At 45.5% G+C, this 26,917-nt stretch overlaps 1 protein-coding gene across 1 annotated transcript; it reads right to left on the bottom strand.

The window, feature by feature from the left end:
• Positions 1-1,242: 1,242 nt before the first annotated feature.
• Positions 1,243-26,577, bottom strand: AP2M1 (adaptor related protein complex 2 subunit mu 1). Its single transcript, XM_044288692.1, is given in 14 exon segments — positions 1,243-2,320; positions 2,995-3,106; positions 7,373-7,470; positions 7,627-7,762; positions 7,938-8,057; positions 10,117-10,232; positions 10,234-10,259; positions 10,355-10,490; positions 10,980-10,985; positions 12,015-12,097; positions 13,006-13,271; positions 16,222-16,227; positions 19,183-19,302; positions 26,452-26,577. Coding segments are annotated over 13 exon segments (1,314 nt in total). The 5' UTR covers positions 19,257-19,302; positions 26,452-26,577; the 3' UTR covers positions 1,243-2,185.
• Positions 26,578-26,917: the final 340 nt, after the last annotated feature.

The raw sequence follows: 26,917 nt of genomic DNA, 5'->3' as shown, positions 1-26,917 counted from the left end.
TCCTTTGCCCAACTTCAGGACCAATGAAATTACCGGCGACGGAGGGACTCCACTACCTCCAGGTTTGTCACTATGTGAGCACCACTTTTGGTTCGCTTAAGGTGACACTTCCTACCCCATTTGAGCGCTTGTGCAGACTGGGCACAGGGACGAGAGGTCTGATCTCTCTTATCTACCACCTTCTGGCCACAATTGCAGAGGGCGAGACCCCACATCATGCTTACATGGAAAAATGGGCTACCACCCTCAGATCGCCTCTTTCTTGCAGTGCCTGGCAGACTGTATGGAATAGGGCAGCCCAGTCATCTATTTGCACCATGTATAAGGAGACGCAGTACAGGCTGCTAATGCACTGGTACCATACCCCTGCACTCCTACATTCCATAAACCCCACTGTTCCATCTGTCTGCTGGCGGTGCTTGAACAACGTGGGTTCTTTGTATCATATTTTTTGGACATGCTCCAGTATCATCCCATTTTGGCGGGAGGAAAGTGATGTGGGCTCATTCCCTTTTTGAATCCCCTGTACTGCTAGACCCAAAGGTCTATTACTTAACCTGCCACCTCCAGGGTTGAACAAGCACTCCTCCAGGCTGTTTCTCTCACTATGTACTGCAGCCAAATCCTTAATCGCCAAATCCTGGAAGCAGACTACCCCTCCTACTAAGTCCATGCTTATAGCCAGGGTCCATGACTTCAAGTCCATGGAATGTCCCTTAACAACACAGTGAAAACAATTCCAAACAATATGGCTACCCTGGGATACCTGCCATCCTCCTAATGGTCTCCCCTCCTACTCCCCCCTTACCTGTTCCTTTTGTGTCTTGTCAGTTGTCTTATCCCCAGTCCTGAGTTTTACATGCTACATCTTTGGATATAATTATAGGACCTGTACTACTACACGTGATGTTCAATGTGCATGTTCCCATTTTGATAGTCTGCCAAATGACTGTATGAGCTATACCGTACCATTTCATGTTTTTCCCTTTTCTTCCTTTCTGTATTGAAAATTTGCACGCTATGTGCTAATAAAAATCGACAGTATAAAAAAATTAATAAAAAAACCTTATGCAGAGGCCTTAATAAGATCCCCACATATTATCTATATTTTGTTTTCCTTATTAAAAGGGGTAGATCACCTTTATGTCCAAGATATAGTGGAGGAATTGCAGCTTTCACCACAGGATCAGTAAAGAAATGTAATTTACAGTTTCTTAAACAATACATAAATCAGAAGACTGCTTCATTTTCTACACTGTTTATTAGGTTTATGATTTGACCATCACAAAGAAAAAAAAACAGAGCAAAATCACAGCACAAGGAGTACAGGGACATGGGAGAGAGTCACAGGGCCACACAAATCACATCAGTGGGAGCTCTAGGATCCCATCCTTGCGGTTTTAAGATTAGTGACTGATCACCGGCAGCGATATGTCTTGTTTGCACTCCACGACAATGAATTCTCTGACATTATATCAAGGTCGTTTCCTCCTGTTCCTCACTGAGAAGCAGCAAAAGGGCCAGAGAACATCACTGAACCCTTTCTACCTCTACATTTGGTCATAAACATGGCAGACTAAACCCCTCGAAACGCAGAGGTAATCACCCCTCCACGCAGAGCCATCTCTCTGGGATTCCCTAGCCCATATACTGAAGTCAGAACTCACTAATTTCCTCTTGCTGTTGAGCTGGCCTGCGACAGCATTATTAATTAATGACAAACAGAAATACTTGGACACAGTTAAGATGACGCGGCTACCTACTGGTAAGAGATGTGACGGGAAGCGTGCAGGAAGCACTACACTACTACTATCTGCCAGCAATATTCACAGACTGGTGTTACACAAGGTCGGGGGCAGCTGCATGTGAGATGGGTCTTAGAAAAACCACATAGCAGCAAGGTGGACAAAGATCCCATAGAAATTTAGATCTCTAACTGTGGTTAACCTTTCCAATGCTGAATCTGTGTGCAGGGCCTCCAGACTGAATGGGGTTAATGAGCCAACTGGCTGTAATGGTTGGGCGGAAGAAGCAAGAAACAAGAAAGGAAAGGAGCATTTTCCACTCTTCAGAGCCTGAGAGAGTCGCCTCCCTTTTGTGACTTGTGTTCACTCCATCGGAATGTAGTGTGATGGGGGCATCATTAAGAATGGAAGCAGCTCCTTCTTTTCTAAGTATTGATGCATTAACAACGTGTCTCATAGATTCCACTGCGGCCAATGTATCGCACCCATTTTATCACATCATGGTCGCTGTAGTTCAGCTTAGGTTCAAACACTTTCAGGTAACGAACTTTGAGTCCGGACGGAGCAAAGGGGACCTAGGCAAGAAGAGAAACACATGTTATCTTTTACAGCAATCTCTCTCGTGTAGCAGATCCTTGCTAGTATATCAATGGACGCTCTGCCATCACTCATTCAGTTCCAAGAATAAATAAAAGCAGGAGCACAAATGGTTTCCAAAGGGCAGCTTCTCCACTTTGCTCTCTCAAAAGTTTTGAGACTTCCCCTTAAAAGGGTTGCCTGGGTTCAGAGCTGAACCCGGACATGCCTCCATTTTCCCCCCGGCAGCCCCCCTGACTTGAGTATCGGAGCAGTTCATGCTCCGATGTTCTCCTTTGCCCTGCGCTAAATCGCAGGGCAAAGGCATTTTTTGGAGATCCGGTGATGTACCGGGGATCTCCATGGGGCTGCCAGGAAGCCGGGTGAAGTAACCGGCACTGATGGGCGGGATTTAGCGCTGCCGTAGCCAGTAAAAAGGCTAGGGCGGCGCTAAAGCCCGCCCATCAGAGCCGGTGACGTCACCGAACACACTGCTGGGCGGGAGTTTCCGTCCGGCCGTGTGCTATTGAAAACAAGAGAGACCTTGCCCTGAGTGATTTAGCGCAGGGCAAGGGAGCATGAGAAGCTCCGATGCTAGCCTCCGGGGGGCTGCATGGGGGAAAATAAGGATATGTCTGACAACCCCTTTAAGTGTCCTAAACTTCTAACTTACCTCAAAGTTCATAGAAATAGGAGGTCGCGCCCACTTCTTCTTGTCATTGGTTGGTAAGAGCTCAATCTCAGCACTAATTTGCGATTCCTTCATTCCAGCCATCCGTTTTATCCTGAGAGATAAAAGAATGATATGACAGGCTACAAAATGCCATTATGCTGATTAACGTCAAAATGCTGACAGCGGTATAATCTTTTTCCAGAATTCTAATTATGTTCTCCCATAAGAAAAAGGAATTCCAGAAGGGAATCTCCATAAGGTGATATAGTATTCCCCGAATCAAGAAAAAGGTTAACACTTTGTTGATATATACATTGTAGCTCTGCGAGTTAGGGTCCATTCACACGTCCGTATGAATGGGTCCGCATCCGATCTGCAATTTTGCAGAACGGGTGCGGACCCATACAGTTCAATGGGCCCGCAAAAAAAGATAGAGCATGTCCTATTCTAGTCTGCTGCCACAGACAAGAATAGGCATTTCTATCAAAGTGCCGGCCACGTGTGGTCCGCAAAATGCGGAATGCACATGGCCAGTGTCTGTGTTTTGCAGATCCGCAATTTGTGTGCGAATAGACCCTTAGACTGCTTGATGTTCAGGCTGGACAAGCACTGATGCACAATAAACACGTCCATCGGAGCTTGTTTGCTTTGGTCTATTAAACAGGCCAATGCAAAGTGAATGTAGGAGGAACAATGGCTACTGCAGTCATTCCTCTCTCGTTCAGTTCTATTATCAGCAGTACATCCCCAATTACACAGGGAGATATGCTGCAGATCATCAAGCATCTTTCATCCTGATAAAAAATGCAAATCAGTCGACAAGTGTGTGTTTGCTCATTGATCAGTGGCACGATAATACACGGCAATCAGGAACAAGAGTTCCTATGAACACCTGATATAGATCTAATTGGCCCAAAAATAGTCATGTCTAATGCTAGTTACAGACGATGCAAGTTCCCCCCGGCAGGATTGCACAACATTATAATGATTTATAAGGCTGCCCGTCCCTGCCAGACCTGGAATCTATTGAATTGTTCTGACATAATGCTGTCAGTGTAATTCAGTACAGTAACTACAGGTATAGCGCTGTGTGATCCTGTCAGGAGAGCAGAGTTCAGAAGGGAAATCACACTGCCACAAGCAACATGTTTCTCACTAGTTTGAAACTAACCTAACAGGGCCCTAAGAATGTATACAGAGTGTTGTCAGTGATAGTTGTGCTCGTTCAGAAAGAGCAGGAGGTTTAAATGTATAAGATTACAAGTTATACTGAATATTTCCCATATCAATCTGTTCAGCCCCTACTGCTGTAGAACATGTTGCCTGCAGACTGATTACTTTGGCCATTTATGCCAACTGTGACATTTTATGCATGCAGTTGTTTGAGATGGCTGGCATTCCTGCTGAAAATATTGCCTATCTGGTTGGTTCCTTTCCACATTTGGCTTAAACTACGTGTGTATGTCCATGATCAGCCGTCCGTTTTGGTAAATTCTTTCCCCATAAAACAGCATTACTGCAGAATTCTTTCCTACAAGTTTGTTGTTCCATTCCTCTTGTATTATTTTTTTCAACACAGGCCTCACAGCATGGCTGGAGCTGCGGTGGTGATCATACTTTCTGGATCCCGGCCCGACAGCTCATGGGTCTCCTCACATCAACATCCAGATTGATCGTGGGCAGGTGACAACTGCAGTCAGTCCCTGGCCGCAGCGGTAATGTGTCGCTCATGCAGCAAGTCACTGGGACATGTCATACAGGTGACACATCACTGCCAGCGATTGGCAGCAGTCACGTTACCCGTGTCAAACCGGATGTTGACATGGGGAGACCCAGGACCTGCAGAGCATGCAGGGGATCAATGGAGTTGGAACACAGTGTAAGGTAAGGTTATGGTTACCAATGTAATCTGGCCACGCTGTGGGGTCTATAAACCACATTATAAAATTGATAAGAATGAACTGCCAGGTCCAATCACAATGTCTGTCTGTAGGGGCTCATTTTTCTTCTAGATTAGTTTTTTTTTATGGTGAATTAAAGTATTTACTAAAGCAGACATATCAGAGAAGTACTCAAAGTGTTTGATTGGCCAGTTTTCTGCCATGTCCCTGGTGGGATAGTTTGGCATTCTGGTCAATCCAACTCTTGTGTATGGGTGGCTATAGATATGGCATTAGAAATGTTAACTTGCGTACAATAAAGTTGCTAAATGATTTTTTTCTGCTGTGCTTAGTGTCAATTGAAATGTCAAATCAGGACAAGAGTGGCAAATGCCCTATTAAAAGGGTTTTCCCCATTAGAACTTGTTAAAATAATGTGTACCATGTAAGGTATTCAAAGTTCTGCTAATGGGTTGATTTTGGGGGAATACACGTAATTTTTATTTTTTGGGGAATACACGTAATTTTTTGTTACTTGCATAAATGGGTTGATTTTGGGGGAACACATGTAATGTTTTGTTACTTGCATCTCTCGATGAGATCCTTTCACTTCTGCATATTGTATTGAATTGTGGGTGGAGGGCTCGTGGTTCAGGGTAAAGCCTTGCTCCTACAACTCCCTAGCCTCACACGACAGATAATTTACCAAATCCTGTCCCCATGGGCAGAAGAGTTAGTAAAAAAATAATAATAATAATAATATTCGGTTCTCCCTGGAATTATCATAACAAACTGGCTGTACAAGCACCGGACGCTGTCCGCAGCGATTACCATGGCACTCACAGCTCATCTGCTCTCTAGTTACAAAGCGCAGGAGCAGTGAGAGCTACTGTTAACGACTGCAGACCGCGCCTGCTACATGTAAAGCCAGTATAGTAGGAAGAGACAATCACTGTACTCGGTACTCTCCGGCACGGACTGCAGCTCCTCTGCTCTCCAGTTACAAAGCGCAGGAGCTGTGAGAGCTACTGGTAACGACTGCAGACCGCGCCTGCTACATGTAAAGCCAGTATAGTAGGAAGAGACCATCACTGTACTCGGTACTCTCCGGCACGGACTGCAGCTCCTCTGCTCTCCAGTTACAAAGCGCAGGAGCAGTGAGAGCTACTGTTAACGACTGCAGACCGCGCCTGCTACATGTAAAGCCAGTATAGTAGGAAGAGACAATCACTGTACTCGGTACTCTCCGGCACGGACTGCAGCTCCTCTGCTCTCCAGTTACAAAGCGCAGGAGCTGTGAGAGCTACTGGTAACGACTGCAGACCGCGCCTGCTACATGTAAAGCCAGTATAGTAGGAAGAGACCATCACTGTACTCGGTACTCTCCGGCACGGACTGCAGCTCCTCTGCTCTCCAGTTACAAAGCGCAGGAGCTGTGAGAGCTTCTGCTATTTGCTGCAGACAGCTCATGTAGTATTAGTATAGCAGGACAGTTCTAGGGGAGAAAACATTTCTTCAGCTCCCCCTGAAATCATGCTACTATACTAATACTACATGCACCAGGAGCTGTCTACAGCAATTAGCAGCAGCTCTCACCCCCATGCTTTGTAAAAAGGAGCCATTAGTGCTGTTGGTAATCAATGCATGTAAAATCACCACAGACTCCTGAAAGAGGAAATGATCACTAAATCTTTCTGCTGTAGAATGTAGTAGCAGTGCTTGCGCATGCACAGAGGCACCAATAAAGCCCTTACAGCTGTAGGATAGAGAGGAGTCTAAACGCTGCACATGCACAACCACTTTTACTGGAATGCTGAGGGTGGACGCTGCTGGAGACCGATACCGGATTTATAAAGAAAGGAGGCACATGGGGAGAAAAGTAAGTGGCTACCTTTATAACACTGCAATATTAAAAACAGCAGTACATTACAAACATGCTTATTTATACATCCTGCATTATTTGGGAACCCCTTTAACCATTTAAATATTTCAAGCTGACCTGCTTACTGTCTGCAATGGTGTTTCCTTCTCTCCCTGGAGTCAGTTAATGGATTTGGCCTGTATCACCATATTATTTATATTCTAGTGAACAATTCACTCGGAAGCTTTGTGGAATAGAATCTACATAATGTGAGACCACTTAGAGTCAACCACGAAAAAGTGAACTAAAGTTGTCTTCTGAGAGATCCTCTGTGTGCCTAATACAGGAAAGGCCGACCTGCGGCTCTCCAGCCTATGCAAAACTACAACTCTCAGCACAACCAGACTGGCTACAGCAGGGAATAGTGGGAATTGTAGTTTTACAACAGCTGGAGGCCCACAGGTTGGCCATCTCTGGCATAATGCATGGCGTTGATAAAAACAAAATCTGCCACAGTAAATTGGTCTCGAAAGGTTTTCTCAAAGATGTGGCCTATTTCACGGTATAAAATCTCGCCTATAGACCATAGGAATAAAACTAAAACATTTAATCTAAAACTGCATTTCTAATCACTCACTTCCAGACGATGGCGTTTTCACTGGCCTTGTACTTAGCTTTTCCTTTCATACAAATGACTTGCACTCCGCTTGTGTTGAGCGGTGTGGGGATTCGAACCTACACGGGGAAAAGAAAAATATTTTACACATACATGATGAACACCATCAAAGGACACTTATTTTGTCATTTCTACCGTGTCCGTACTGCAATCAATCCAAATATATACTTGCTTAACGTTTTCCCTTGCGTTTATCACACACTAGAATATCGCACCTCAATTTTCTGAGCCAGTAGTGAAGGCTTGAAGTTGGATTTAATGACCACCTTAACCTCCAGTTTAGTACGCCCCACCTCACGAACCAGTGGGATGACACGGAACGGAAGGATTATGTCCTTTGTGGTTCGATATCTAAAATCAAATGGGAAATTGCATTTAAAACATTGTCTTGACACTGATTGCAAGACCAAAACAAAGCATGCAGGGAACAGTGGATTAACATGATCTGCTGAAAAGAGGTCACCTCTGTGCCTTACAGACTTTCTTATAACAATGCAAGGAGGTCCAAGATACAAATACATTTTACCTCATCAGTTCAAACTCTCCGTCGGGTGGAATAAAGCTGATGCTGCGCTCGGAATCAAACTTGCTCAGCCGAACACACTGATGGAATGTACAGTCATCAATAGCAATGGATTGTTTCCCGCTGCAAAAAGACGTTTTTAATATATAAAGGATTCTTCAGCTATTTAAAAACTGTATGTAACTGTAAGGGTACCTGCACATGAGTGCTGGTTTCAAAAAAAGAAGAAGTGCACCAAAAACAGCATTTGCTACTTGCGGCTTTCGGTGCGGATTTTTTTGTATTGAAAAAGAGTGAAATATACACACACAAAACAAAAAAACACCTGCACAAACCATTTACATGCTGCGAATGTCTAAATCTGCATGACAGGTCAATATCCACCGGGGAGGGGAAAAAAAAAAAAAAAAAAAAAAGGGAAAGCGTATATGAGATTTGTCTAATCTCATACACTGGTACTTTATTACGCTGCTGTTTTCTGCATGTAAATCCTTGTGGAAAAATTCTGAGTCATCTGCAACATGTGCAGGTACCCTTAGGGCAAGGATGCTCAAACTGCGGCCCTCCAGCTGTTGCAAAACTACAACTCCCAGCATGCCCAGACAGCCTACAGCAGGGCACGGTGGGAGTTGTAGTTTTACAACAGCTGGAGGGCCCAGGTTGAGAATCCCCTGCCTTAGGGTATAGTCACGCCCGGCAAATTCATTGCACATATTTCTGAAAATGATCTGTTGCATGTAAACTTACTTTCAGGAGTTTGAGTCCTCACTATTGGATACTTCCAAAAGGGGCATTTACACAAACTACATGTATAATTTCGCAAAAACACAAATGCAATGGCACTCTGCAACCAGCACTATGCCCTGCCTCTATGCTGGATGTTGAATGAGGCATCAGTGTACATTTTGGCCAAAGCATAATAAGCCACTCACCACGTCAAGGTCGCCTCTATGAGTGGTCCCCAACACTAGTTCCTACCTGTTATAGGCCATGACAGCCACACAAAGTCCAGGGAGCGCAGGTACAGCATGCACACTCTGCTTTTAACCCCGGGTTCCATCGGATCCAGGGATGCAAGTACCAACATGCATGCTGAGCCCACTATATGCTTCTGGAGCTAAATGGCTACTGGTAGGCGCTATAAAAGCAGACTCCGTTTTATACTGATTTTAAAACCAGCCTCCAGGGCAGACTAACTGGTCAGGTGTGCATGACTGCATGGACATACAGGGTTGTGCTGACTGAACCCCCCCACATTTTTTTCTTTGCAGTATATATTGGAGGCGTGGCGATCTCCATGCAGTCATGCACACCTGACCAGTTAGTCTGCCCTGGAGGCTGGTTTTAAAGTCAGTATAAAACTGAGTCTGCTTTTATAGTGCCTACCAGTAGCCATTTGGCTCCAGAAGTATATAGTGGGCTCAGCATGCATGTTGGTACTTGCATCCCTGGATCCGATGGAAGCTGTTATGGCACCGGACGGGGTTAAAAGCAGAGTGTGCCTGGCAGTGCATGCTGTACCTGCGCTCCCTGGACTTTGTTTGGCTGTCATGGCCCATCATAACAGGTAGGAACTAGTGTTAGGGACCACTCAGAGGCGACCTTGACGTGGCGAGTGGCTTATTACGCTTTGGCCAAAACGTACACTAATGCCTCATTCAACATCCAGCATAAAGGCAGGGCAGGGTGCTGGTTGCAGAGTGCTATTGCATTTGTGTTTTTGCGTTTGTATATGTATTTCGCCATAGCAATGTGCACCTGCATACAGGGTTGTGCTGACTGAACCCCCCACATTTTTTTACATGTATAATTTGTAAATGCATGTTACAGATGATAAAATGCATCTAGGGCAGTGGTGGCGAACCTATGGCACGGGTGCCAGAGGCGTCACTCAGAGCCCTCTATGTGGGCACCCGCACCCTTAAACTTCTCCTGCCATTCATCATTGCAGAGCATGCTATGAACAACAGAGGCATTGCATTAAATGTAGGCAGGCTATTATAGCTAAATGATAAAGTACATGGAAGATATACTATATTGGTATTCGGGTTAAATTTCAGAATAAATAAGTGGGTTTTGGGTTGCGGTTTGGGCACTCAGTCTCTAAAAGGTTCGCCATCACTGATCTAGAGCATAGAGAGACTCTAACAGGTCAAGAACACTAATACTTTGCCACACTCACGTTTTGCCTGTCTCATCAGCTGTGCCTTTGCCTTGTTTCTCAATTACGATCTTATCATTCATCCCAAATTTGCATTCTGGCATACCGCTCAAGTAGCTCTTCATAACCACCCGTCCAGGAAACATGAGCGCTAAGTACCTGCCCTGGAAATGCAGAAAAAAAAAAAAAAGGGTGGTATTATTCAAGCATTTGCAAAATTAATCTCCCAATTTACAACTCGAGAATATAACGTAATTACCTTGAGGGGACATTAGTAGGTTCACACTCTCTAAAACATCCAAGAACAGCTCATTGCGGCGATATTTGATCCCTTCACGCCGCCAGCCAATCTGACCAGTCACCTGGCTGGTGATCTGGGACTGCTCCTCCTTGGTCTGACAGCACATACAAGAAAATAAATGTTACATGACAGTAGCTGGGAGTTTCTATCAGCAATTTATCCCTGATTGCCTTGAAATACAATGAAATATCAAATATATGTATAAAGAAGGTAAATTGGAGATGTGGTAAAATGAAGTGTAAAACTGTAATATGGTGTTTTCTCAGCACAGAGTTGTGGGCCATCGAGCAAGGTGGCATTAATGGCTTAGTCACATCTGACTATTATGGACATTCACAGTTGTAGCCACAGACAGAATGGAGAGACGACCCAAGGGTGCATCTCAGGGGGCAGCTGCCTCACCCAGTGGAGCAAGAAAGGGGGCTCCGAGATGGGATCATGAAAAATCAGACATTATAACTAGTAAACCCCTTCAGTTATAAGCCTGGATTAACATTATGTTTACATTATTAGAGCAGGGGTGGCAAAAAGAATTAGAGGCCCCCCACCAGATAATCACCAGCATGACTCCATTCACCCCTACCTGGTGCTACATGTCCAGCCACACGAAGCAAACGTAGGAAGAGCGGACAAGCAGGTCAGGAAACACAAGGATAAAAACAAGAAAAGTCAAGTTATAGTCTAGGGTGGCAGATAAAGGCAAGCGAGTGCAGTTAGTACATCAAACTACAAAACCCACAAAGGAAAAAGCAGACACCACACAAGAGAAACACCAGAAGCCTGAAGACCCTGATTATGGTTACCCTCCTACCTCCAAAAAAAAAAAGAAATAAAAAAATTCTTTAGCCATGTATGGTACGAGAAAACTACAATTAAGTGTTTCTCAGTAACATCAATGTTGTTTCTGACCAACTAAGGCTACTTTCACACCTGCGTTCAGGTGTCCGCTCGTGAGCTCCGTTTGAAGGGGCTCACAAGCAGCCCTGAACGCAGCCGTCTGGCCCTAATGCATTCTCAGTGGAGGCGGATCCACTGAGAATGCATCCGTCTGCCAGCGCTCAGCCTCCGCTCCGCTCAGTGAGCGGACACCTGAACGCTGCAAGCCTAGCCTATCCGTTCCGACTTATAATGGAAGTCAATGGGGACGGATCCGCTTGAAGATGACACCGTATGGCTCAATCTTCAAGCGGATCCGTCCCCCATTGACCTTCAATGTAAAGTCTGAACGGATCCGCTCAGGCTACTTTCACACTTAGAAATTTTTCTAAGTTATAATGCAGACGGATGCGTTCTGAACGGAGCTACCGTCTGCATTAATATGAGCGGATCCGTTCAGAACGGATCCGCTCGAACACTAGTGTGAAAGTAGCCTAATATCAGGAGTTCACTCCCGATTCCTTTCTGGGTGCAAATTTGGTATACTTATTCTACCTTAAGTCAACGGAATCTGTGGGTATTCATTAAATGCAGCACTGCTGGCATGACTCCTATGAGTGGAAGCCATATTAGAATTCTAGTAGCTATGTGCACAAAGAAAAGCTGTAACAAAACCTAACTGTTCCTCTTTACATGCCTGCTCCTAAAAAAGACACAGTGCACCCAGAGGCAGCTTTACTACCTGGCTTTTAATCCCTTGCTGGGTAATGAAGGTTTTCAGTGCTCCAGTTTCAGAGTTCTGCGGGTAGCCAAAATCCAGGATTTCTGTTATATAAAATAAAAAACACAATCTCAAGAGTGAACAGAAAATAATATGGCCAATTTCACATGAGTGCATTCAAACCATAAAACATGCTCTATATTAGGGTTGTTCCAGTTAACATTTTGATACGGTTTCGATACCATAAAAAAAGTATTGCGCTACTCGATACCAAGCGTAGAAAATAAAAACACCAAAAAAGCCGTGTGCTTCCGCATTTTTTGGAAAGTCCGGCCCATAACTGAACAGTCTGATCCTTTTTTTGGGGGGGGGGGGGGGGGGGAAGGTGACAAAAAAATAATTGCGAATCGTGCGGTTTCTATTTTTTCTGTTATGGCATAGGTGTTTCTTTTTTTTTTTTATAGTTTGGACTTTTTACATGTGGCGATATGTTATGAGATTATTTATTGCTTATATATTTTATATGTAAAAATCGGGAAAAGGGTCGATTTATACTTAATTTTTTTTGGTCAGGGATGTTCTATATGGCCATCAGACCTCTTTCACACCTCAGTGAATCACAGACCGCACCGATTTTATTGTGTGCATATATAAACATCAGTGGGTCAGTGTAAAAACCAAGGAGACATGCACTACTTTGGTCTGTGATGTGGACCAAACACGCTGAGGCCTATGAGTCTGTGAAAACCACTGACACCATCTGTCTTCTGTCCTCGATCTTCATGGACCATTAGTAGGAGATGCTCTGGAAATTAATTTCAGCCTAGAAGTGTACTTAGAGTACGGCTAAATACATGAAGGCAAAAGACACATGGATACTTCACAGTCATCTTTATAGATGAACCACTGGCCATCTTGTCATAGATATCATCATGGACATGTGAAAGAGCCCTAAGGCTTAAAAAGTATATACAGGAATAATTTGGCACTGAAGAACTATGAGATTTCTTACCATCAAGCAGCTCATAGATCAGGACAAAGTTGTTCTTGATATTTTCCTCACTGATCTTTCCAAAGTAAGCAGTCATGACGTCGCACATCTTATAAAGGAACTCAAATACCATAGCAGCGTTGACATTTTGCTTGGTGACTGCTGCCAGCCAGATGTTTGAGCGTTTCACGTGAAAGAAACTGGTACGAGCAATGTTGGTGACAGGAGACCGCACCTGCTGCCGGGCATGGATAACATTGACACGAAAAGCATCCACTGCGTTCCTCCTACATGAGGGAAAACATACAAGCACAAGAGTTAACATGAAAGGTGATGACGTTTAACAGACACGATTTTAGGTGGCAGTGCCATAAATGTTAAATACAATGCACTCATCTCAAACTGAAAAAAATTAAAATAAATGTGACAATTACATCTATTGTATGTATGTTACAGGAGACCGATCAAAAGAAAATCAATTCCGGTTGGTAAAAGTTATCCACAGGATAGGGGATAACTATTAGATGGATATGGGTCTTACTGTTGGGACTCCCACCGATCATGAAAACGGGGGTCCTGAACCTCCTGCAATGAACTGAGTGGTTGGTCTCACAAGAGTGCCGTCGCTCCATTCATTTCTATGGGCGATCCGAAGATAGCCAAGTACAGAGCTCTGCTACCACCGCATGTGCGACCATGCAGCTCCTTTCACAGGAGCTGCAGGGGGTACGGGCCCCTCTGTTCTCATGAACAGGCAGTAGGACTCACACTGAGCTAATAGTTATCTCCTATTCTGTGGATCGGAGATAACTTCTACCAACCGAAATAACGCTTTAAGTATACAGTGTGGAAACTATTGTAATAATTTCTTCTATGCCCAGGTTACAAGCCAAAGATTCTGATGAGCCCTTATTCTATGCTATTCCGTTTGTCCACACAAACCTATAGACAGGACCTAGAGTGTGGTCATCAGAACCCTCTAGTGGTGCAACCTCAGGCTTTGGGCTTGTAACGTCTGCCCTCAGAAGATATCGAAACTAGTTTTTAGGGTGTATTCACACGACCGTTTGTATTTTAGCGGTCTGCAAAAAAAAAAATACAGATGATGTCCATGTTGAATGCTTTTTTTTGGGTGGATCCATTGTAACAATGCCTTTTCTTGTCAGTTTGGAATAGGTCATGTTCTATCTTTTTTTGTGGAGCTGTGGATGCAGACGAAACACGGCATGCTGCCTGAACTGGAATTAATGGGTCCACATCCACATCCTAAAAATTTGGATTGAATGCAGACCAAAAATCCGGTCATGTGAATGTAAATGTAAATGATAGGGCATTTTTCCTCACTTTTTGTCTAGTAGGTCTCTGGTAACTGCACAGGCATGATTTAGGAGGCCTCTACTTATGAACAGCAAGCTTATAGTTAATGTTAGTGGAAATAAGAATCAAACCATTAAACCCCTAAAAGTAAGTAGATTAGGATATGACAACATCTTTAAAGTGAACATGTCAAGTGATTTCTGCTGCCCTATCTGAAAGCATAATGTGTTAGAGGACGCTCTATCATACATAGGTTTTTAGGATTTGAAGCTGGATTTCTGAGTAAAAAGTAGAAGTAAATCCTGACAGAATTCCTAAGAGACAGTTAATTTATGACAAATCTACCCCAGAAACTAGTGTAAAAAAGTCACACTCCTGCATTTTGTGAATTTTTAAACATCCGTTTAGCCAAATTGAAGCACATGTGGCGTTTCTACACCACCCTCACCACTGGGGAGTAGGGTGGCCAGGGCCCTCAGCCATGGCGCACTCACTATTATGTACGCCAGTTGGCGTAAATGATGATTGAAATCTACTTCAGCTAAGGGCCGAAGCAGATTTGGGACTCGGCATATAGACTGCTGGAGGACGAGCCTAAATTATGCACATCCGCCAGTGACACAAGGGGTATCAAACACTGTTGTAAAACACCGGTCTTTGACAAATGATCCCCAGTAAGAGTCCCAATTACCCTACCCCCACAGGATGAGTGCCAGCTCTGTCGTCAGCAGGACTCTCAAGATCTGTCCTAGGAGTCATGTGAGGATCTACTCAGCCCTCACTTTCTCAGCTGCTCGCCATCATATCCTGCTCAATACAGGGCAGCAAAGAGAAAAAATATAAAAATCACCGGACAGGCTCATTTTAAGATGCATAGGCAGTGTTAATTGCAAATTTGTAGATCATCAAAAGACAAGAACTTACCAATCATTAATTGTTACTACCACAGCAAGCGGAATAAGTTCCCTACCAGAGACCAACATCATAGCTCCGTGCAACATCCAAGCTGTTAGCTTACTTACAACCATTAAAGGGGTTGTGCCATCTCACTGTTACTAAGGCGAGATGGCACTAGGTGGCTGAGAGACAGGGTAGTGGGCAGGTGCATGAGAGCTATTTAAACCATGTAGCACAGTGATCTATGCTGTTTCTGTGTTAGGAAAATAGTACAGCTTGCTGCGCTAGGCCATTTCCATAGTGCCCATGCACTCCAATGGGAGCTACTGAAACAGCAGGGTGAAAGCCGGCTCTGTGGTGAAATGAGACAACCCCTTTAACGCAACCAATCTCTATACACATCCATGCAATGGCATCAGAGGGCAGCCAATTCATAGGTCTCTATCAGAGGTACAATACGTCAACACTTGCACCTCACCATACATTTGAGCAGACTGGAAAACACTTTTGTTAAGACTTCTAGAGGTAAAGGGGTTGTCCCGGTTCAGAGCTGAACCCAGACATACCTCCATTTTCACCCAGGCAGCCCCCCTAGCAGTTCATGCTCCGATGGTCTCCTTTGCCCTGCGCTAAATCGTGCAGGGCAAAGGCATCTTCCGGAGTTCCGGTGAAGAACTGAGCTCTCCATTGGGCTGCCATGAAGCCCAGTGACGTGCTTTAGCGCTGCCCTAGCCAGTGACGTCACCGAACCCACTGCTGGGCGGAAGCCTCCACCCAGCATTGTGTTATTGTAAACAAAAGAGCCCTTGCCCTGCGTGATCTAGCGCAGGGCAAGTGAGTGCATCAGAGCATGAGATGCTCCGATGCTAGGCTCAGGGGGGCTGCCTGGGTGAAAATATGGGTATGTCCGGGTTCAGCTCTGAACCCGGACAACCCCTTTAAGACTGCAGCGAATCTGGTACAAGCACAGGGACGTACAGCCGGCACAAAGGGGCAAGTCGCAGCAGCGGTAACAGATCTTACCTATTGCTACAGCAGCCAATGAAGTGATGAGATGGAAATAGATGGCATCAGCAAGGAAAAGGACAGTGACAGCAATGAAAGAAAGGGTTAGAAATAAAATACTAAAAGAACATAGCACACTATAGCAAAGACCCAGGAGCAGCGCACACCGAAGACTGACTGCACAGTACAGTACCCCAAAGCAATGCTCATCTCAGATGCATGCTGCATAGTCACTAGGCCTTAAAGGGCTTCTCCATCCGCATGCAACAAAAATGTGATTAACAGCACTGGAGGGACCCATCCTTACTCTCAGTGCCAATTATTAAGCCCCGAGCTAAAGAACTGAGTAATGAAACTGGTTGCTTGGCAAGCAATGCCTGGGCACCGTATTAAGTCGGCTTTGTTCTTCTGCCTCATATGACTGATGTTCTGCTCAAGGCTGGCCACTCGTCTGCAGTCAAGCTGTACAAATGTCTTAGTCTTATCTGACTAGTAGTTAAAAAAGGGACATTTAATGTAAATTTGTAACATTTGAAGAAAACAAAGACGTGCGCTGTGAAGAAGAAGCAATCTTCCACGACCCTGGCTGCTTGCCCTGCATAACAAGATCTGGTGAGGCTTTGAAGGGAACCTGTCCCTGGCATTTGGGGTATAGAGCTGAGGACATGGGCTGCTAGATGGCCGCTAGCACATCTGCAATACCCAGTCCCTATAGATCTGTTTGCTTTTATTGTGTAAAAAACAGATTTGATACATATGCAAATCTCAGGTTAATTTGCATATGTATCAAATCCTTTTTATTTTTTTTACACAATAAAAGCACACAGAGCTATGGGGACTGGGTATTGCGGATGTGCTAGCAGCCATATAGCAACCCATGTCCTCAGCTCTACACACAATCCCGGTGACAGGTTCCCTTTAAAGCTGGTAAAGGCAATGCCACCAAATGACAAAATACTTAGAAAACACAGCGCAATATGGAAGAAATGGAAACTGCGGGAGCAGAAACAGGCAACGCGGCAGACACCAAACATGCAATGTATAAAGAGACAGTGCCCATGGGAGAAGAGATGCAGAACAATGCAAATGAAGCTATATGTCCGCAAGGAGGCCCGGGTGGCCGGCTCAATACACTGAAATGTTCTTCCGCATGGAAGAAAAAGGTGATCTTGCAGGATACATCACAAAAGGGATCAGCAGCCAGCGAAACAAATCTAACCCTATGGGAGAGATGCAGTCTGGTGTTTTAGTACCACCTATAGAGTTGTATCCTATGCATAAAAAAGGTCACAAAATCTGCAGTCTATTTGAAATAACTCAGAACAGAAGACGGTCGAAGAGGGCAAAAGCACTCGGGAATCCAGCAACTCGTTTATGTCTTCTCTTGATCAATTATCCTTTTCCGGCGGTAAGGAAGCGTGTTATTAAGCCTCTTTCACACAAGCAGGTTTTCTGCTCGGATGCAATGCATGTAGTAAAGGGCTAGCCTCCTGAACCATTCATTTCAATGGGTCTGTGCACAGGAGAATAGTTTTTTTTATGTATCATCTCTGCGTTCAGGACAAATCGAAGCTTGTTCTATACTGTTGCATTTTACACACAGCTCTGGTTCCATAGAAGTGAATGGAGTTTGCATGAAAAACGGGAGGCATCAGGATGCAATGTGTTTTTCACCGATGGCTGCCAGGAGATGTAGATGGTTATTCCTCACGTGCATGAAAAACCCATGCAATTGGGATGCAATCCGCACAGGAAAAACGCACACAGTGAACCCAATCACAGAAAATAAACTGAACTTGAGTACAAAACCATCCGATTTTCCCTGAACAGATCCCTCATGTGAAAGAGGACTCAGAACGTATTACCTCAATACACAGCAAGATGCATAATGTCCCACATGCGCTCCTACTGTGTAAGGCTATGCAGAAAGGATTTCACTTCACATGTGACCCCTCACTTTTTCCTGAAAACTCAGGTTTACATGAATTGCTCCAGCTGTGTGCCTATGAAACCCATACCTCATTTTCTGAGCCATTTCAATTAGGGTCCATTTACACGTCCGTAAGTGTTCTGCGGATCTGCAAAACACAGATACTGGCAATGTGCACTCCGCAATTTGCGGACCGCACATAGCCGACACTATAATAGAAAATGCCTAATCTCGTCCGCAATTGCGGACAAGAATAGGACATGTTCTATTTTTTTGCGGAAATGGAAGCACAGATGCGGAAGTGCGGATCCGCAAATGTGGACAGCACATTCCGGCCCCATCGAAAATGAATGTGTCTGCACCCGTTCCGCAAAATTGCGAAACTGATGCGGACCTATTTTGCGGGACGTGTGAATGGACCCTTAGCCATATGAAAAACTGTTATGTGGCTGATCTCGTGTGCAAAAGTAAAAAAATATAAACCACATGACAGTTTTTTTCTCATTAACACTAAACTGCCCCGGGTCAGGCTAAAGCTTGCACGACAGCAGTCTAAAGCACGTGAGGAGGAGGTGCAGTTTGTGCCAAACGGGAAACCTGCACAGGATGCACAATCTCTTCACTGGCTAAACATAAGTCACATATGATCGTATACATACAGTATACCCTGCAGCCCCCATCGCCTCTCAAAGGGCATCAGGATTTCCCCATTTGCTACCACTATGTGTGATCCTTAAGAATGAAACAATCCCTTTAAGGTTGCAGGTAATGACGTCTTTCCACTCCGAGATCACATCTATGACCATATGCCCCATTTCGGACCCCGTTCTGGCAGTCGCCACTCATTCACGAAGGCTGTGTAATGCCGCAATTGAAACAAGTGGCCAGAAAAGGTAACGTCAGCAGATCACGGGGGCTAGGTGGGCAGGATCCAGGTCGATCAAAACCAGCTTCATTTTGGAAAGGGGTTGTCTTGGTGAAACAAACCCTTTAAGATGGGTGAAACTGTATCAACAGGCAAAGGCATACACAAAATAAATGGCGCTTACCCAATGTCATCTCTGTACACCCGGGAGATGAGGACCTCTCCCTTGTGATTGTAGATGAACAGCCCTCCGATCATGGTGGATCTGCTTCAGTCTCCTCTTCCCATGATGTTTACAACAGACCTGTGGAAAATGATGGGCGTAAAATATAAGGAAGGTCTCAATCAACATGACTGAGCATAAATGTAACTCTAAACGCAGCTTGTACAAGTGGAGAAACACACATTAGTCCTATAGATTACTGCATGTGAGGACAGACGCCCAACCACCCCTGCACCTAGCCTAGACCTCCTACCTTCAGTAACCATTTCCCCTGCACATCTATACAGACTAGAGGACAGAGCAGGCAGCCTCATCACAGAAGGCCAGCTCTCGTGTATGGCACTTAATCAGAATTACAGAAAGCGGGGGCAGGAGAGATGAGCTGGCACAGGAGGACGCGTCGTACAGTCTTATGGTGATGACCAGTAACAGTCAGCAATCTCTGATCTCCTGCAAGTATCAAGAGGAAGGAAGAGGCAGGGATCCTCACCCATGGAATTCAGAGGAAACTGCTCAGGAATTGGAAGTGCTGAGCTGACAAAATAATGCATGCCAAAAAAGAACATGACTGATAGATCATATTACATGGATTACACGAGCAGGGGGCTTACAGCTGCACGGCGAGTAATAGAGAGTGCAGGGGAAAACTAAAGCCTTCCAGATGAGAATGACTGTGGAATTCTAGACATGGGTGGTGGCGTAGGGGGGGATGGGCACCATATGTGGAGTGTATCCTATATTAGCCAAATGATGGTGTTTACAATAGCAACATCACTACAAGCTTCAGGTTCTGTTCACACTGGTGCATAACATTCACCGTATATATTATATCATTATTTTTTTAACAACAGGACGCTAGAGTGACCTATACCATAGCATATGTCAGAGGTATTGTGAAGAGAGCAGAATATTGCTTCATAAACCAGCAGAATTTGCTGAATATTAGGGCGGGTGTCCAGGATGGAGACTACCCACATAACAGTTGGTCTGCTCACTGAGATACTAGTCTACAAGAATGCTGTGGGCCATGATAAGTGAAGATAAAGTCCAACAACCAGAATGAAGGCTTCGTATTTAAATCCACAGAAACTTAAAAAAAAAAAAAAAAGTCAGATATTGGCATGGATTCAGCATTAATTATTGGAAATGTCACTGTTCTGCATAAGGATGAGGCCTCATGCACACAAATCGAGGTAAAATAAATACGCCGTATTATATCTTCTGCTGTGTGAACAGGGCCCCGCCATCCGGACAGAACATCGCTCGTGAGATATAAGCCTTTAGGCCTCTTTCAGACAAAAATAACTGGCATCACCACCTTGTTGGTGGGTGCAAAGTCCAAGTACGTAAATATATATAAAATTACAGCATATTGGGATCAGCAACCTCCGGCATGCCAGCTGTTCTGGAACCACAACTCCCAGAATCCCCCTTTCACTTCTGTGGGAATTACAAGAACAGCTGAGTAAGTCTGTATGCTGGGAGTTGTAGTTTCGCAGCAGCTGGAGTGATGAAGGTTGCTGATCCCTGTTCTATATTGTGTGTTTTTTCCACAGCTCTGGCCCCATTGAAGTGAATGGGGCTCATGTAAAAAAAACGGAAGGCGTCCAGACGCAATGTGTGTTTCACTGATGACTTTTAGAAGATTACAAACAAAATGGATCCAATGTAACCAATTCAATGTTTCTCAGGAACACTCAAAATAGAATATCTCAACCAATAAATACGGGTATAAAACATTTCGCTATGATTAATAAATATTTTATTAATATATGATTAAAACATGTAAATAAATACTCAATAGTAGGGAATGCAACGAATGATGTCACTTTAAAATGCCTGATAATGATAAGTATATCAGTAATAGATTAAAGCCTGAAATCTATAGTTGCAGAGCAATGGAGCTGGGGGCAGAAAGCCTAAAGGTGTCCAGACATCATAATGGAAGTAACTGAATACTGGATATATGTAGCACCTATAGCGACTGTCTAATACCAGAAGAGTGCTTGGCTACAGTAAAAAGTAAAAGGTATAGAGAGGTTATAAATGTGCAACATACCTAAAGTGCTATTGTGCTAGTAACACCGATCCTCAACGCGCGTTTCACGTTACCAGCTTCGTCAGGTTGTTATTCTTCCGTTTTTCTTCACGTGAAAAACGCATCAAAAAACAAAAACGCACACACTGAAGACAATCGCAGAAAAAAAAAACTGACTGAACTTGTGTGCAAAACCATCAGTTTTTCCCTCAACAGATCCTGACACAATCCGTATCGCTTGTGTGAAAGAGGCCCTTTACATGGCCCGATAGAGCAGACGATCCTAGGGAAGGAAGAGTTCCTTCCTGACAATCACCTGCTCAACAGTAGAGGAGACCACTGTTTACATGCAGCGATCTCCTCCACAGTATAGGGAGGAGCGATCACCAATGCCATCGCTCGTCCTCATTGTTTGTGGGCATAGTGCTGTTTAGACAGCATGGTCTGCCACCAGCAAACAATGATTTAGGTGCCCACCTTTACACCGGCAGATTATCGCTAACGAGTGTTCATATGAGCGCTAATTGATGACGATCTGCCAGTCTAAAAGGGGCCACAATTAGAGTCCACAAGTCAGTATCACGTTTCTGCATGAAGGTCTGCTTGTGTAAGGCTGAGTTCACACGGGCGAGATTTCCGCGCGGGTGCAATGCAGTAGGTGAACGCATTGCACCTGCACTGAATCCTGACCCATTCATTTCAATAGGGCTGTGCACATGAGCATTTTTTTTCATGCATCACTTCTGCAATGCTTTAAAATCGCAGCATGTTCTATATTCTGCGTTTTTCACGCAGCCCTGGCCCTGGCCCCATAGAAGTGAATGGGGCTGCGTTAATAACGCATTGCATCTGCAAGCAAGTGCGGGTGCGATGCGTTTTTCACTGATGGTTGCTAGGAGATGTTGTTTGTAAACCTTCAGTTTTTTATCACGCGCGTGAAAAAAGCATCAAAACGCATTGCACCCGCGCGGAAAAAAAACTGAACAACTAAACGCAATTGCAGCCAAAACTGACTGAACTTGCTTGCAAAATGGTGCGAGTTTAACTGAACGCACCCGGACCTAATCTGTCACGCTCGTGTGAACTCAGCCTTACATGCTGGTTTCACTGTGGAGTCTGGACTGGGCCGTGGATTCCCCCCACTGCATGGCAATGAGCTGCGCAGGGAAACCTTGCGGCATTTCTGTTACAAACTGGGCACGCTGCGACTGGGATTTGTTAAAGCCCTATGGACTGACATGGCATTGTATTTGGTGGTGGATCCACTCTACCAGTTTTAAAGGCAGCATTTCCTTCCTAAGCCACCAAGCCCATAATAGTGGTCACTGGGGGCAGCGACAAGACCCATTACATACCAGGCGCCTTACTTGTATGATAGATGAAGCAGAACCGTTCCGATATAGTGCCTGGAGGAGGTCTTCAGCAACCCGACTTCTATCATCTTTGCTCACTGACGATTATTTCATATTCCACGTTTTCCATTTTCTAAAGAGCTATTCTCCACCATGAACAATCCCTACGTTACGGAGGTACTTTGACGATAAGTACATTAAAGTATCCCCTGCAGGACCCCCAGCCATCACCTGTAATCTCCAAGGCTGAGAAAAATGCGCTATCTGCACGAGGGGGCTCTGTGTCTACATCTCAGACTTGAAAAAGGAGTGTTTGTCAACTCCAAAACGCGTTGTCACCTATATGTAAATAAAGTAGAATCGTCTCTAATCACTCGAGGTCGTGGTTTTTGTGCCAAGAAGTATCAAAAATGGTGGACCCCTATCACTCCACACCCTTTTTACTGTAAATTACTGGGAAGTTTGGCAGTAAAGGCCCCACACACTTAAGAGAAAAGTCAGCAGAACATGACCTGCTGACTACCTAATGTGTATGGAGGCCTCCAGACAGAGCCAGCATGCACATGTATGGAGAAGATGGGAGGAAAAGCGTTCAACCTGCAGCCGGTTCTAGAAGGTGTAACGATTGGAAATGAACATTTCTCGTCCCCGATCTTCGGCCCATGTATAAGGGCCCCTAGTACCTACAGGAGTCACTGACCTTGCTCTTTGACTGGTTTTTAGTGCAGCTCCATTAGAGCGGAGCTGAGAGCTGACTACAGTTTAGTTGCAATGTGTCGTAGACACACCCCCTTCTGCAGCCTGGCCCAATGAATGAAGAGTACTAAAGCAAGATCTGAGAAAAATAATCATCACCTTTAAATAGGATTACGGGACTGAAGTCATTGTAAATAGTACAAAGTCAGCAGCGGAGTACCACAAGGTACTTGGCCCAATTCTCTTTAATCTCTTCATCAACGATCTTGTAGATGGGATTAAAGGGGGTTATCCAACCACTAAAATGCCTCCCTATATGCCCAGGCCCCTCACACACAATGTACTTACCTGGCTGCCCGGCAGCCATGTTGCAGGCGATGCTAGCGAGGCTCGTTCCCGTCGAGGCCTGCTATTAGCTATAGGCTCCGTTCGGCTCAGTTATGTGCTAAATCCATCCTTTCCGTTCTCCTGCACCTAAACGGAGAAGGAGAACGGAAAGGCCGAACACTAATGTGAACGAAGCCTTAGGCCTAGTTTACACTTCAGTTATTTGATCAGTTATTTCCACCAGTTAGGGATCCACAAAACACAGACACCGGCAATGTGTGTTCCGCGTTTTGCGGACTGCACTATAATAGAATATGCCTAATCTTGTCCGCATTTCCGGATCCGGGCAGCACATCGTGTAGCCCCATAGAAATGAATGGGTCCGCAATGCCGTTCCGCAAAACGCGGAACAGAATCGCGGACGTGTGAATGGACTGTGAGCCAAAACCAGTAGTGAAGCCTACACAGAGATCGGGTATAATGGGAACATTTCCTTCTGTTCTGTGGTTTTGACCCGCACCTGGTTTTGGCTCACAATAACCGATGGAAATCACTGACTGAAAACTGAAGTGTGAACTGAGCCTCAGAAGTGATCACATTACAGGTATAAATACATGTGTGGTTGGTACGAAGAACTGGAACTTTACAAAGAACCAGAGGCGATGATTGAGACATTTACATAGGAAGGGATTCTTTATGGTTAAAGTAGTGAAACTATGAAATGCCCTACCATAAGAGGTAGTAATGACAGATACTATGTCAGCATTTAAAAAGGGGCTAGATGCTTATCTAATAGCAAATGGAATAACTCAGGGGTAGGCAACCTTCAGCTGCTGTGAAACTACAACTCCCAGCAAGCATACTTGAACTATGATAGCTGGAGGGCTGAAAGTTGCTGATCCCTTGCATAACTTATCTGAGACCCCCCCCCCCTCTTCCCCACACCAAGCTGATATTAGTGAGCTAGCCTGAGCAAAGGTCAATATAGAAATCCTGACAACCCCTTTAAAGGGAACCTTTCATCAACTTTCTGCTGATCTCACTGAGGGGCAGCATAAAATGGTGACAGAAATGCAGATTTCAGCGGTGTGTCACTGATGAGCTAAAAGTAAGGCCTCTTTCACACTTGCGTTGTTCCGGCGTGTACTCCATTTGCCGTTATTACACGCCGGATCCGTCTTCAAAATGCGTTCAGTGTTACTATGGCACCCAGGACGCTATTAAAGTCCTGGTTGCCATAGTAGGAGCGGGGAGCGGTATACTTACAGTCCGCGCTGCTCCCGGGGCGCTCCAGAGTGACGTCAGAGCGCCCCATGCGCATGGATGACGTGCCATGCGAGCACGTCATCCATGTGCGTGGGGCGCCCTGACGTCACTCTGGAGCGCCCCGGGAGCCGCGCGGACGGTAAGTATGCTACTCCCCCGCTCCCCACTACCATGGCTGCCAGGACTTTAGCGTCCCGGCAGACATGGTAACCACTCTAAAAAAGCTAAACGTCGGATCCGGCAATGCGCCGAAACGACATTTAGCTTAAGGCCGGATCCGGATCAATGCCTTTCAATGGGCATTAATTCCGGATCCGGCCTTGTGGCAAGTCTTCAGGATTTTTGGCCGGAGCAAAAAGCGCAGCATGCTGCGGTATTTTCTCTGGCCAAAAACCGTTCCGTTCCGGAACTGAAGACACCCTGAACGGATTTCACTCCATTCAGAATGCATTAGGATAAAACTGATCAGGATTCTTCCGGCATAGAGCCCCGACGACGGAACTCTATGCCGGAAGAAAAGAACGCAGGTGTGAAAGAGCCCTAAGTGGTTGCCGAGAACCAGCATCTTCATCATTGCAGCCCAGGCCTCAAAAGAGTCAGATCTACCTGAGAAGAGTCTTGGTTAGTCATGGATTCCTGCTCTCCCTGCCCACCTGCTGATGGCTGACAGCCTTCTACCTAGTTTTCTCCCTTTCTCTCTAGGAGAGAACTGCCAACCATCAGCAGATGGGCGAGGAGAGCAGGAGATTAGGAATAACCAGGACTCTTCTCAGGTAGATCTGACTCTTTCCAGGCCTGGGCTGCAATGATCATGATGCTGGTTCTCAGCAACCACTTACTTTTAGCTCATGAGTGACACACCGCTGAAATCAGCATTTCTGTCACTATTTATTGCTGCACTCAGTGACGTCAGCATAAGATTGATGACAGGTTCCCTTTAAGTGACACACACCCAAGCTGCAATACCATCCTCGGTCACCAGGGGAGGACTCACTCAGATGCCCCTGGGTGACAGTACCCCAGCAATGGGTGGAGAGCACTGTACATAGGGAGTGATGGTGCTGACAGCTGCCATTCACAAGGCACTGTACACACCCTAATGCACCAGTGGGGATGCACTTCCTTCAGTGTAAAATCGCGGCTGCATTGTGGGTAACGATCACATAGCAAATATAAAAGCACACAACCGAATCGGCAGACAGAACAGCGATCTATGACTGATCAGCTATGGCGGAGGCGGCGGCTGATGCATCCACGGCAGGGCGGAGCTGGCTGATGATGGCCGCGCCGTACCCAGGGCCGGGGATGCGACCACACCCGCACACCGTGCAGCCTCCCGTCTCCATGCCGCACTCCCTAAAGGCGGCGGCACAGACAAGACACGAGCGGTCGTCCCCGGGAGGAAGAAAATACAGGCAGATTATACAGCGTAACCCACAGTAACACCCGGCGCCCGCGGAACGCAGCCAGTCCATTACCCAACACAGAACCCACCGAGAGTAATGGTGTCAAGGACAGCACAAGAAATCCCGCCTGTCATCGCCCGTTTACCTGCTCTCAATCCCAGAGCTTGTGAGGAGAGAGGAAGATGGCCGACCCTCCTCCCACCCGCTCCTTTCCGCAGTGCTTACGTCATCGCGCAGCTGCGTTACATTCCTGACTACCGGTGCACCCGAGACATGACAGGCGGGGAGCCCTGCGCACGCGCACTAGATGCGGGAGCTGGCCATTGTGTCACCTGACGGATTAGGCCATGTCACTTGCCTGTCCGTTGCTTGCCGTGTGCTAAGCTTGTCTTATATTCCTTCATATATGACATGTTTTGTATATTCTGTGATTTTGAGAAAGTTGTGCACAGTGGTAGTACACAGTACCCCATGTGTAGGTACTGTGTACTACCACTGTGTATGACAGACCTGTGGACACTAGGGTGGCCACTTGCTTCACCCATAAAAGTAGGACATTCTAGGCCATACCCCAACCTGCTAAATCATGCCCCCCTCCAAGTAAGTGCCCA

This window comes from Bufo gargarizans, chromosome 4 (assembly GCF_014858855.1).
Source record: "Bufo gargarizans isolate SCDJY-AF-19 chromosome 4, ASM1485885v1, whole genome shotgun sequence".
NCBI lineage: Eukaryota > Metazoa > Chordata > Amphibia > Anura > Bufonidae > Bufo > Bufo gargarizans.
This window is presented reverse-complemented; position numbering and strand designations above follow the sequence as displayed.